The following is a 13,872-nucleotide window of genomic DNA, read 5'->3' as shown; positions in this document are numbered from 1 at the left end:
TATATATATAGGGACCTACTTAAACTGCAGCAACACAAAGGGCTTTTTATGGCCGGCTCACAGCATGCACAGCCAGGATCACTGCAAAATCATCCCTTGGCGCTGATTGGAAGAGAGGCCTTGCCCCTCGGTGCTGATCATTGGAGAGCCTGGGGGGGAGGGGGGAAGGGATGAAGGGCTGGCTCCCATCTTGACTCTGGTTGTGCTATGTGCTGCCCCACCCCTTGGTACTGACTGGCAGAGAGGCCCTGGGGGGGGTAGTAGGAGGGGTGAGGGGGCATCTTTGTCATCTACCCTTTGTGTTGCCCCCACCAGCTGGCATCTTCTCCTCCTGGCAGTGAGGACCACTGGCTCCTACTGGGAAGCCAGCATTTTATTTTTATTGGTTTTTATTCTTGATTCTGCAGACAATCCCAGCATGACATCTCTTCCAGGATTGGCCTCACTGTGTAGTTAGATGAGTTTAAGTAAAAAACCTGGTATCTTCCAGACTTATTTTTAGAATATGAAACACGATTTTAGCAAGAACACAGTGTGCTTGAATTGTTTTTGACAACTTCAAAAACAGGTTTGTAAGGCCAAATCTAAATTATAAAAGAAAAAAACAGCAACCTGAAGGGCCCTGCTACATGTGCAGATAAAGGCACAATGGGATTTAATGGGCTATTCACACAATCACACTTCCTGCTATGCCACATTTGCATGGCAGGAGGCACAACTGTGGGATCATGCACTACATCCAATCATGCCTTATTGCTTCAAGAAGCAATCTCCCGTGGCTGGGAGCACCCTCAGTTGAGGAGCTCCCAGCCACAGGGGTGCCCCGTGCACTGCTGGGGCTGAAGGATCACGACAGCCTCCTGTTGGCCATTTATCAGGTAGATCTCTCAGTGTTTGGACATCTCTGGAGTCTGAACAGAGCTCCCTGAATTGGGGTCTGCAGGCTCACTCCTTTTGTCTAGTATGTCTTCTGAGAACTAGAACTCCCAGTCTGATTGCCTGCCCTTAGATTACAGTGCTGACTCCTCAGGTTCCCACCATAGTTTAAATGCATTTTTCTCCTGGAATCTTGCTGAAGGCATGAGCATTCTGGTTTACAGTATAACTCTCCAGAATGCGTGCAGGAGAGGTAGGCAAACCCCTAAAGATACAGGGAAACTTTGCACACTTAAATTTACTTGAAGATAAAATGCATCATATTTACATATACTTAAAAAATACACTCCCCAAATTCAATGCCCCTTACTTTAGCACACCTTTCTTTTGGAAGTTCCTCAGAGTCCAAACGTGTTCGCTAAGACAGGCAGACAGCTTGCAGTATGTCTCCTTTGAATGGGTTCACTCTTCAATCCAGGCCCTCACATGCTACAAATAACACACCAAAGCACTGCTCTCCTGCCCACAGTTTCCTATGTCATACTCTGAGTTTTCACCTATAAGACCCTTTAAAAACCTCTCTTTTGTAACCTCAGTCTTATTGCTGATAAGTTTCTATCTCCTTTTTATCTCTCCCTTTCAACAAGGAAATAAAGTAACCTCTACCAACTCAATCAACTGCTGTATTTACCCAAATTGAAAATGACACTGAATTTAAGATGACCCCCCAATAATATTATTCTAGACATGGACAATTTCTAAATTATAAATTATAATTATTGGTGGCTTAATCCCTGCTGCCTGTCCTCCTTACCACCTGCCTTCCTGCTGCCTGTGCACCCTGGCCCCTTCCCCCCACCATGGTACCTGCATCCCTCTGGCACCTGCCTCCCTGGACCTTGCCTCCTCCATCATCTGCCCCTCCTGTACCTGCACTCCTTAGCACAAGCCTCCTTTCCCTGCACTCCTGCTGCTGCCCCTTACCCTGTGTTGGGACTCCAGCCCTGACTCTGGCTCTGCTCTGGCTCCCATCCAGCCATGCAGCAATGGTTGTGGCAGCAGCGGTTCCAGCCAAGGCTGAAACCGCTGCCACCACAACTGCATGCCTGAGTGGGAGCTGAAGCCAGCCTGGGCTCCATGCCCCAGAAGCCCTGTTGAAGGGTAAGTGGAAGGAGTGGGACAGAGGGGAAGAGGGGAGGGGCAGAGGTAACAGGGGGTAGTTGCAAGGAATAAGTTGGGAGGGAATACAGGCTATGGGGGGTGGGGGCGGAGGCTGGGCATTGGTGTAGCTCCAACCCCAAACCCAAGTCAGAGGAGCTCCCAGCAGCTGCTTGCCCCCAACATTCCCCTGCTTGTACTCAGGTCCAAGACAAGGGGCCTTTTTGTCCATGTTGAATGGTATTATCCTAAAATGAATCGCACTATATAGGTGGTCAGTGAGATTTAATGACCTAACTTCATTTCTGATCTGAAACAAACACTATTCACCTGTGTCAGCCCATGGTGGATACCTAACCATTCAGTGATATAGATAGTGAAGATTCCCTTCAGCTAAAATACAATGACTGAAGGGGGAGGTGTGCTTTTTTTAATCCAGAGGTAAATCTGCTTTCTTGAAGAACATCAAGCTAAACAGTTAAAGCAGGGCTGCCTAGTTTAAGGATGTTCTGCAAATCAGGATTCACAGGAGGGGTAAGATTAGAGTTGGTGGGTTGTGTTCATGGTATTCCTGCCTTTCAAAGATCTGCAGCTCTCTAGTACTTTCAAGAGTAAAGGATCTGTAGTTAAGAACTTTCTTTGCCAAACTTCCTTGCATCTTATGTCTTAAATGGACAATCAAGCAGCTAAGAGTTCCCACTAAAAGGTAGAACTATGACAGAACTCCACATTTAAGCATTTGAGGGTTCAAGAAGGTCCAGTGACCCAATTGCTATTGAGAGTCAAGGGGTCATAGGAGCACTTGTGATCTAATAGGTAGGTCTCATTATAATACATCTATTCACAAAAAGGGACTGGGCCATGTTGTGATGATATTCTACATGTTAAAAATTACAGTAATTTAACATAATCTATAAATATAAAACAAAAAGAAATAACTATAAAACACATGATATGCCCCATGAATAGACAGTAGGATTTCAAAAGCATCTTATGACATAAGAGCACACATCCCCAGTGAAAGCCATTTAGGCCTTATTTGAAAATTCCTTGTAGGATCTTTAAAAGGGGGTTATTGAACTGTTCCACATACAATCATTCTATCAAATATGGACTACTTTGGTGGGGGAGGGAGACTCTTTAATTTAAAAGGAAAGTGTCACTCTTAAGTAGTTATGCCTTTGTGAACAATTTAGTTTTAAAGGTGCCACCCTGCCCTGTCTAGAGTAAACAGTGAAATAAAGAAAATAATGAAGACAGAAGCTTGTAGAGTTTCAGAAACTGCAGCATCAACATGAATGCTGAGTGTTGACAATAAGGCATCATTCCAACACTAAAGAGCAGTGAGAAGCTAGTTTACCCTAAACCAATAAATAATTCAACTTAAAGAGTTTCATCTTGAGGCACAATGCAAATATAGATCCCAATTAACTCAAAGGCAGATGTGGGTGCCCAGTACTGCTTAGGCTTAGGGTCTGATTTAGAAATACATATCAACAGAGAGTTTCCCCAACAGAAAATCATTTTTTTCAAACTAAGCATTTCCTTTTTGTTAGAAGGACCTTCAAAGTGTGGAATCCAGTAGGTGAAGCTTACTCTCAAAAACTAAACAAAAAACACCACAAATATGTCTGTCTAGAGCAACATAGTGTTAGTAGACAGTGTAGAACCGCATCATATGTGCATTTAACTTATGCAAATTCAACTATAAGCGCTCAGCAAAAAAAAAAGATTTAAATAGTGCGGGCGATTCCACCCGCCATTCCACTCATTGAGTGTATGCCCTGGAGTGAGCATGAGATGGGAGACGTGAATCTGGTGTTCCCTCAGTCGGCCTCAGTTCCCGCATGTCTGTCATAGTGTGAGCATCTTGCCATGCATAAATATGGCCACAATGAATCTAGCATCCGTGCCATCAAGATTCCGTAATTTTGACTATACGTGATTTTTGCCTTACGCACTGACTTTAGAACCTAACCCCCATGTAAGATGCAACTCCACTGTATCCTGTAGATTTCTTCACACAGCTGTGCCAGAGCATTTTAATCCAGACAAACTATACATCTGGCCTTCCCGCTAACTCCAAGTAATTCCAATGGGCTTTTCCTGAGCAGTCTCTCCCTATTAGTATAGATGCTATTACACATGTTGCTGTTATGGTACAGAATATTTCCATGAAAAATACTGAGTAGAGACAAATGATTTTATGAACTATAAGCGATGTTTGATGTACTTTTGCCTTGTAATAGTACCTTATGTTTGAAGATGCATTAAAAAAAATTATACCTTTGTAATATTATTTTTAAATCAACATATGTTTCTTAACATACTAAAAAATGTATTCCATGGGTTTTATGATAATTTGGAGATCTAACTCAGATAAGATGTATCCATATGGGATATACAAGGCTATGTGACTGAGTAGCTCAGATAAAATAGCTATTACCAGATATATCCACCAAGTCTACAAATGCACCTACAAAGAAGCAAGTACCATGTAAGTAGCTACCAAATGACTAATGTACAGAATATGGACCTTTGCAATTGTTGCAACAGGAGGCTTGAAAGCCATATTTTACTTTCATTAGCCATTCAGATTACACAGGCTGCCTATCTGAAAAAAGGAAAATCACAGAACTATGACAGCTCAGAATAAAGTTGAAGTAGAACCTTGGGCTGCATCCAGTGAATGGATGGTTGGTTCCCTGGGGACAACTAGTGGTGGTGCACCCTGTGCCACTGCTAGTTGTCCCTTGGGAACACTTGTGCCACATGTGCTTTGGTGCACAGCAAGTTACCCTGAGTGGAGTAGGGAAGGCTGGGGCCAGCACTGGGCTGGCCCCAGCAGCCTTACCTGGGGGCCTCCTGGGGCTGCAGCAGTGGCAATCCTGACACATGGAGCCTGACCAGCAGTACAGTGTGGCTCCAGCTGGCCAGGCTCTGGCTTTGGATGGCTCACACTTCCACCACATGCACGGTCTGCTTTTTTTCTGTGGATATCTAGGGGTCAAAAAAATCCTCTGTGCTGCTTGCTCCCTTGCAGCGCAAAGAATAGAATGTGAGATATGTGGTGACACAGACATGTCTGCGGTGCAGCATACCACATGGCAGCACTTGTCTGGACACAGCCTTTATGCTAATTCAAAGACCTAATGTCTTTTATGATTTTTTATTTTTTGAGGTACTTTGGATTACTTCAAAATATTCCTTTACAACTTGAAGAGATGTGAATATTTCTGATGTAGTACAATGAAACACTCCAGAAATCCTGTAAAATGTAATTCATAGCATCACAGAGTTGGAAAGGTGCTCAAGGGTCTTCTGGTTTAATCCTCTGTGGAAATGCACTTATTCAGGCAAAGTTTTTATCATATTAATAAGGTAAAAGCAGTTTGTGGACTACGGGCATAAATATTACTTATGTGAAATCTGCACTCTGTCATCTGTACTCTAAGGTAAAATGTCAGCAACAGAGAGAGATAGAAAAGGAAATATTTTATTGCCTGATGACTTCTGAATAAAGGCTTTAAAAATATATCAAAATGCAAATATTATGTATACTAACCCCAACTATATTTGAAATTAAATGAACTCAACTGAACTTGTTTTTTAAACTTCCTCAATTTTTTAAATTTTAAATTGGGATTTTGCCTAATTTCAAATATGTATATACAGTTCTGATTTTTTAAATATTTTCCTTATTTTATTTCAAATTCCTATTTTTCTCTCATTTCTAATTTACACCTGCATACAGCTCTGGTTTTTTTTATTCTTCTATACATAGCCTACTAACAGGCTTCATTTAAAAAAATGTTACATATTCATTCAATATTCCTTCTTGGAAAACAGATATTTTGTTATCCTCAACCTATACCTTTCCTAACATGGACATGGACATGCATTTAAAATTTTTTTCACTATATCCTGCAAACAGTAGCCTTTGGAATGCGCATACTGTGCAGACGAAGGCTCAAGTAAAACATGCTACTAGACCAGGTTCTTTTGCAGTCTGTCCCTCAGGCTGTTTGTTGGCCACAAATCTCTGCTGAGGATCAAGAAGCTAAAGAACACTAGAGCAAAGAATCTCTGCCATTAGGCACTGTGCAATTTGCAACATATTACTTTAAGTGGAGTGTATCCCACTGTGTAGTTAATAGAGTTTGTACATAATATCATAACCTCAGCCTTATAAAAGTGCCTTGGTATCCATAATAATAGGAGGTAATGCTAAAGCAAAAAGAAACATCAGGATACAATGAGACGGGGTAAAAATAAAACCTGCCATAGTAGCACAAAAGAAATCTGTGATCTTTCCTTGTCTTTTTCATCTTCACTTTCAGGCTCATTCCCCAATGGAAGGGGAGAGACTCTTCAGTGTTCTAAACACAGCCCACAGATGAGGCAGTGCCCTCTTCTTCAGAGGTTGAAAGAAAGGTTAAAAGATCTCCAACTCACTAAATGTTGGAATGCTAGTGAACCCAGGAGAAAAACAAGTTTAATAATTATGTCTTACATCAGATTTGTTTAGACTTCAAACTAAGGCTTTCTTTGAAATCATGGGGCCGCCATTTCTTAACAAGTTACGCTAAAAATAAATCAAATACCTAAGCTGATTCATATTATAGTGTAAGCAGGAACAGGAATATACAATGGCATAGAAAAATAAAATACTCACTAAGTGGCAAAGTTTTTTGCCACCTTAGTACAGTTGGGAAAAGAATTCAGTAAACACAGAAAAGAAAATGGATCAAGTTAATGCTAGTTTATTATAAGGTAACTAATAGAATCTGGAAAAATATCAGCTTAACTATTTTTTTTAATTAACAGCAAGTTTAGCTAAAAACATGTAGAGGAAAATGAACCTGCTGATAGAAGTCAGGAGCTCTTCGTTCTACTTTTGACTCTTTTTCAAAGTATTCATGTAACTTAACCTTCTTTGTTAAATCACTTAACTTGTTCTGTACCTTAATTTTCATCTGTAAAATGTTGATATACTGAAACATCTAAAGTATTTTTTAATTTACCAGTTTTGGAGGACAGAAGACAGGGAGGTAGAGAACTTTAGGAGGAGCAAGCCCAGTCTCCTTTCTATCTATATATATAAATGGCTTTGTCTGTCTGTGTGTGCATCTGTCTGTCCATAATGCTCTTGGGGCGCATGGCTCCAGCCAGTGCTGCAGCAAGAATAACAGGCGGGGCCAGATAGATGTGAAGCGGGGGGTGGCACAGGGCTGGATGCAGAGTGTGGTCGGGGGTGGCATGGGGCCAGATGCAAAGCAGCAGCAGCATCTGGGGCATGGGTGGCGGTGGCAGCGGCAGCTGCATGCAAGCTTCCCTCCCGCTCCTGAGAGGCAGCAATGGCACGGAGTAGTGGGTGGCGATGCTCCGTCTCCGCTCACCCCCCCCCCCCCAACATTCTTGATGGGCAATTTGCTACTTATGTAATAATTGACAACTACAGGCCATTATCCTAAATCTGATTATGCAGGGATGGACTGCCCCAGCTATATACCGACATAGATCACAGTGAAGTATCACGGTTTTAGAAAAACAGCAAAGCCGTAGCTTTGACTAAATGTGTTCTAGGAGGAAATCACAATGTTCAAACCTTCATAAAAATCAAAATATTGAATGTAGGTAACAATGGTATGCTCAATGACCTAGAAGATGGCATAGAGTGAACCCTCAGCAAGTTTGCAGATGACACCAAGCTAGGGGAGTAGTAGATTCACTGGAGGGTAAGGCTAGGATTCAGAGTGACCTAGACAAATTGAAGGATTGGACCAAAAGGAATCTCATGAGGTTCAACAAGGACAAGAGGAAAATCCTGCACTTAGGATGGAACATTCCCATGTACCATACAGCTTTGGGGCTGACTGGCTGGGCAGCAGCTCTACAGAAAAAGACCCGGGGGTCACAGTGCACAGTAAACTGAATATGAGCCAGCAGTGTGCCTTTGCTGCCAAGAAGGCTAACAGCATACTAGGCAAGAGGGGATTTAATAGTAACCTTCAACTACTTGAAGGGGATTTCAAAAGAGGATGAAGCTAGACTGTTTGCAGTGGTGGCAGATGACAGAACAAGGTGCAACAGCCTCAAGTTGCCGCAAGGGAAGTTTAGGTTAGATATTACGAAGAATTTTCTCACTGGCAGGGTAGTAAAACACTGGAACATGTTACCCAGAGAGGTGGTGCAATCTCCATCATTGGAAGTTTTCAAGACCCTGCTAGACAAAGCTTTGGCTGGGATGATCTGGTTGGGGATGATCTTGCTTTGAGCAGGGGGTTGGACTAGATGACCTCCTGAGGGCCCTTCCAATCCTAATTTTCTATGATTCTATAAGGTAACTATATCTTCTTAAATCAAGACACGTTAGAATTCATAACTAGCAATTTTTTTTGAAGCAATGTGATTTTTGAAAACATTTTTTCAAGAACCTGGCTATCAAAAGAAAAAAAAAAAATCACAGGAACTCAGCTGTGCCCCAGTGCCAAAATGTAATGTAACTGATCTGCAGTATCTTTGAGGTTGTTGAATTCTGTGCATTCTAATTAAGTCTTCCTTTCTCATATGATGTCAACATATTTTAATGCTGCATCAGGTTAATTTACTTCTTTTAGAACATGAGACTGCTAAAATTATAAGTGAATTTAAACATCAGGAATACGTCACTCAATCTGCCTTGAAAAAGTATCTTAACTGTGATTTAGCCAAGGCTTTTCTTCATTGCAGAAAAAGGCATTTCTTGTTTTTAGCAGGATCAATTAATACATGTTAGCCAACCAGCTGTATACTCCTAGTGCAGGCAAACCACCTGTAGTTTTTACTGTGAGGTATTTAGGTGAAGTCAATATTATATGCTCATCCATGCTGATCTGACACAGTTTACTTTATGGTAACACTACAGACTCTTGTTTCAACGTGTTTTTACACAAGAGTTCCTCACCCACACTAGTCAGCCCACAGCAAATGTACATCATTTTTGGCAGTGAAGGCAAAACCTGAATCGGAGAGACAAGAGGTGACTTAAGTGTGCCAAGTGTTGGGAGAGGCAGACACTTCAGCACCCTTTCTTCATCTTCTGTCCTCCAAAATGGTCATACTAGTAAACAGTAAATGGGTGGTGGGGGGGGAAGAAGGGAGGGAGGAAGGGGCAGAATCTTACCTACTAGAAAGTCTGTTTCTAACTAGAACTCATATTGTATACACCAGTGATGTTGCAGATGAAGGATCAGACCCATCTTTCCATCGAATCCCACTAGTAATTTGCATTACCTTTGAGTCAAACATCTTAGAGTGCACAGCAACATAAGCTGATATTCGTTTTATAAATGTCACAGCAGCAATCCAGATGCACAATTCCTGGTTGTATGCTCCAGTCTGAGGTAGCATAAACTGTGAAGATGATTATTTGTATTGGCGTAGGTGATTTGGGATGGGGAAAGGAGCATAATAAGAAGCAGAAGGTAAAGCCTTTATTTTAGTGATCAAAGAGGGAAGCATTTGTAGGTGGGAAAATAAAGATGCAAATTGAATGGACACCAGAGAATAAGATAAGATCAAAATGAAGACAATAGTGGTGAGCAAAGGCATAGCAGGGCAATTCTCTGTCTTTGGCAGAGGTGGCACATGGAGCAGTAGCAGCTTCTGGGATGCCAATGGCAGCTATTTGTGCCACTGTCCCCCGCTCTTATCCTGGTGGCCCCATTTAGTTATTTTACTGTTGATAAGTATGGGTACATCTAAATGAAAAATTTGGTAGGTAGGAAAGGAACACAGATATAACTGGGAAGAGCAATTGAGCTAACCAGAAAGGGGAAATTAGAAAGAATAAAGAAAGAAGAAAATAAATGAGTGAATGAGTGAAACAGAAGAAAAGAAAAAAGTAGACACTTTATCCAGCCAGAAACACCATATTTTGACTATCACAGACAATCAGGAATGCCTCAGGAAAAGCCAGTTCAGGCACTGGGAAGTGGTGGAACTACAGGGAAGACCTCAATCAACCAACACAAACAAATACTTTTTAGAGTGAAATTAAGAGGATGACAGGGAAGAGAGCCTTACTTTCTTATGTATCAAAAACATTTAAATGTAAAAAGGGAAGCCCATAGCACCTACAACTGAATGTGGAGGTTCTAACTACTGAGTAGAGTACATTCTCCTTTTAAATCTTGTCTTCCACTCTCTTACCCTTTTTCACATTTTTTGTAACAGTTTCACCCTATCAAAAAGGCTTTTGCCTCCAGCCTCTAAAAGGAGGTCTAGAAGCCTCTACAGAACACTGCCCTGCCATTAAAAAGATCTTTATTTCAAATATATCTGTACTGCTGTACCATTACCCAGCAGGAATTGAAATACATCCATTTTTTTCCATCTGAAAAATCAAATAACTAATTTCAGAATACATTTTTATCCTTTAGAATGAGAGGTTTCTACTTGTTCCAGTTGTCTCACAGTTATACTTCCAGTTTCTACAGAAATTACCCCAGATATTTAGAATCTCCCTGGTAGAAGACGTCAAAATTTTTCTAAATGCAACCCACTGTAACAAATCTTTTGTGTGTCCACCCTAATCTCTGGTCTATTTTAGATACTATTTATATTATTTTAAATAAAAATACATGTCTATTTTATCTTGATTCAACCCACTGATTCACCTTATTCAAGTATCTTAACTAGAGAGTTAAACTGAATCACTTATTACAAACGTTTTTAGGCTCCAGTGCAGGACAGGAATTCAAAGCATGCATATGAGTATTTGATGGTGTTAATTTCTGGCTACACAAAAATGATCAGCTTCCCTGAACAAGTCTACAGCTGTCTCCTCAGAAAGAAAACAAGATACACAAATAATTAAAAATTGGATATCTCCAATTTATCTCTCTTGTAAGTGGAGCTAAGGACCTAATTTTAAGCACTTTAATACATGTCAACTGATTTTTTTTGAAATGGTAAGTATTAAAAACAATACAAACATAAAAATACCAATGGACACTGTATTTTTAGGTACAATTGCATATCATATTTCTTTTAATTTTTACACGCAACTTATTTTATCTGGTATAGATTTCATTTAATAACTATGGAAACCAATTACTACATTCCTCACACATCAGCACAAAAGATAAAAAGGTACTGCACCGGTGTACTAGTAAAACACAACATGTCCTACCTTGGAAAAGAGAAGGTCTTTTCTTAGGACGTCTGGGGTGTATAGGCTCTAAATTCTTAATATTTCTTTGAAACCTTCCTTTAAGGTCATTTCCCGGGAGCAGGTCTGGTGGTAAGCTACTCCGTCTGACTGATTTATAATCATTCTGATATGAATTCAGTTTACTCTTAGTCCTAGAGTATAAATTGCTGTCATCGACTGCCATTACAGTAGACTCATTTGTAAAGCTACCCTAATGTAAACCCAAGCAGTAAAAATCTGAAAATCCAAAGACTTATGTAACTGGTGGTCACAGTCCCAAGCAAGTTCTGATGTTCTCATGCTTAAGTCTGCACTTGTTTGGTAAGTTTAGTAAGTTGATAGGTGTGGGCTCAACCAGGTGTAGAATTACTACATAACCCTTCCTTTTAACAGTTAAATCGCACACAGGAGGAGGTACACGGAAATCATTAGGCTAAAAGTTTTTGGATGACTGGAAAGTTTTAACAAACATGAACTCACCAGCTCATGATGCATAAAGGGAAAAACAAAACTGCTTAATGGTAGCTGCTTTACAGGACACTGTATTTCATGTTTCACCAACAGTATTTCTCACTTCATTTCACTAACACTTCCCTAGCAGTACTTGTTTAACTTGGCATGCCCACTGTAAGAGGGAGAGATCCTCCAAGCTATTTGTCTGGGGAAAAAAAAATCTGACCAGTATATTTGGGTTCTTATCTGAGGCCTGGGTCCTTCTGTAGATTAAATATAACTGGCTTGTAAGAAGTAGAACACATTTTGAGAAAAATATTCAAGATATTTTTGTGCCTAAATTTTGCACTGTGCTTTATTTTTGTTCTCAGAACCACTGACTTGTCTTAACAAGGGTTTCTCCAAAGCGTTATCTCTATTAAGATAATTAATACATCATTCCTACATACACATGTACACACACACTCCTCCAATTCCATCACTTTTTAAAATAACTGCAGACATATTAAAGGTGCTGGGAAGAAACAGTAATAATTGTATTTCTTCACTATAACATGGGAAGCCTATAAAATGTGGCAGCCTAATTGCTGGTTAGGTAACTGTTTCAATATACACTGGACATACATAACATCTGTACAGACAGAAAGATCTGAACTTTTACAACAAGCAAAAGTTAGGATACTAATTAGAAGTACAGTCATCTTCCTTGTCTGTCTTTGCCACTACCAGTAAAATCCACTGAGATTTACATAGTTCTTTCTAACACATCATTTTGCTGTCTCTGACTTCCAACAAGACAATTTTAATTTTGATTTAAATCAGCTGAGAGGCAACCTTAATTTACTTAAGTGATTTTAATCTGTTTTTGCATTTGAACTTTTTAAGCTATTTTTCTAAAGACAAGATGCATGCTTAATATCTAGAATTACCTGGATAGACTGGAAAAATGGTCCACAGTCAATCAGATGATATTCAGCAAAGACAAGTGCAAAATCCAGCACTGGAATAATTGCATGCAGATGCAAATAAATACAGAATGGGGAATGAGTGGCAGTACTGCAGAGAAGGACCTGGGGGTTACAGTAGACCGTAAACTGATTATGAGCCAAAAGCATGTTCTTGTGGCATAGATGATCATATTTGCTTGTATTAACGGGAATGTTCCTTGCAAATCAAGGAAAGTGATTCTTCTTTTATGTTTAGCACTAGTAATGCCTCATGTGGAATACTGCATGCAGTTTTGAGGCCTACACTTCAAGGATGTGGAGAGTTTGCAAAAAGTCCAGTGAAGAGCAAAAAATCTCTATACAGTTCACACTTTGATCCACCTAACTAGTGTAAGGTGAACTAAGTTAGATCAGGTTGTCATTTTTAATGTGATCTAACCTACCCCTAACCTCCCTGAAAGTCTGTACCTAGCCTGTGGGTGGCTTCTCTCTACCCTTCTTTGATTTAGCAGGTGAAAAGCATGGTATTTTGGCATCTGTGACGATGCTGCATGAACCGATTTTATAGCAATATTATGATGGCCCTCAGAGGATGGCAGTCTTCATCCGCAAAGTATTTGAGGGTCGAGTTCTCTTCCCATATTTTCATCAGATGCTGGAGAATGAAGGCATTGCTTGCAATGAACATAACTGTGAAAATACTTTGAAAATGAGAGAGCCCATGAGACATATGACAAAGTTCCCATCTAACACAGGAGCAACACAATACCTTACTTCTTCACACATTAACATCTATGTTCTGTAAGGTAAAAAAAGAATTTGGTCGAAGTTATGAGTCAAGAACATCCTTTTGTCAAGTGTTCTAACCAGATCTAAGAAAATAGCCTTCTATTATTTGTTAACCCCAATTTTCTTGTAGAAGAATTCTATCTATGCAACCCTCACAGAAAGAGGGGATGGAAACCACCAAAAGACCTCGTTAAACTAGCATGAGCAATACAGAATGCTTGAATAGAGCAGTCAAAAGTCTGAGGGCAAAGGAACCAGTGAGATTGTGAAAAAATATTGTGGTAAAAAATAGCAATACACAGACTGGCCAGAAAAGAGGTCTCTCACCTTGCAAATTGGCCAACGGTGTACCTTTTGCATATGAACATTCAGTTAATGAATTGCAAAATGATGTATACTAAATGGGCATGCATATCTGAAACAAAATGACAAAGGGTCTGAGCATGCACAATA

At 40.2% G+C, this 13,872-nt stretch overlaps 1 protein-coding gene across 1 annotated transcript in view; it reads right to left on the bottom strand.

The window, feature by feature from the left end:
- Window positions 1–11,512, bottom strand: part of FRY (FRY microtubule binding protein) — a 480,115-nt gene extending 468,603 nt beyond the window's left edge. The window contains exon 1 of the mRNA XM_019523795.1: window positions 11,210–11,512. Within this exon, the coding sequence (XP_019379340.1) occupies window positions 11,210–11,414 (205 nt within the window). The 5' untranslated portion in view covers window positions 11,415–11,512. The remainder of the gene's footprint in view (window positions 1–11,209) is intronic.
- Between the last annotated feature and the right edge of the window lie 2,360 nt (window positions 11,513–13,872).

The sequence above is a fragment of the Gavialis gangeticus genome, unplaced genomic scaffold, assembly GCF_001723915.1.
Source record: "Gavialis gangeticus isolate Ggan-Ray unplaced genomic scaffold, GavGan_comp1, whole genome shotgun sequence".
Taxonomy (NCBI): Eukaryota; Metazoa; Chordata; order Crocodylia; family Gavialidae; genus Gavialis; species Gavialis gangeticus.
Note: the sequence above shows the minus strand (reverse complement) of the source record. Positions and strands in the feature narration are given on the sequence as shown.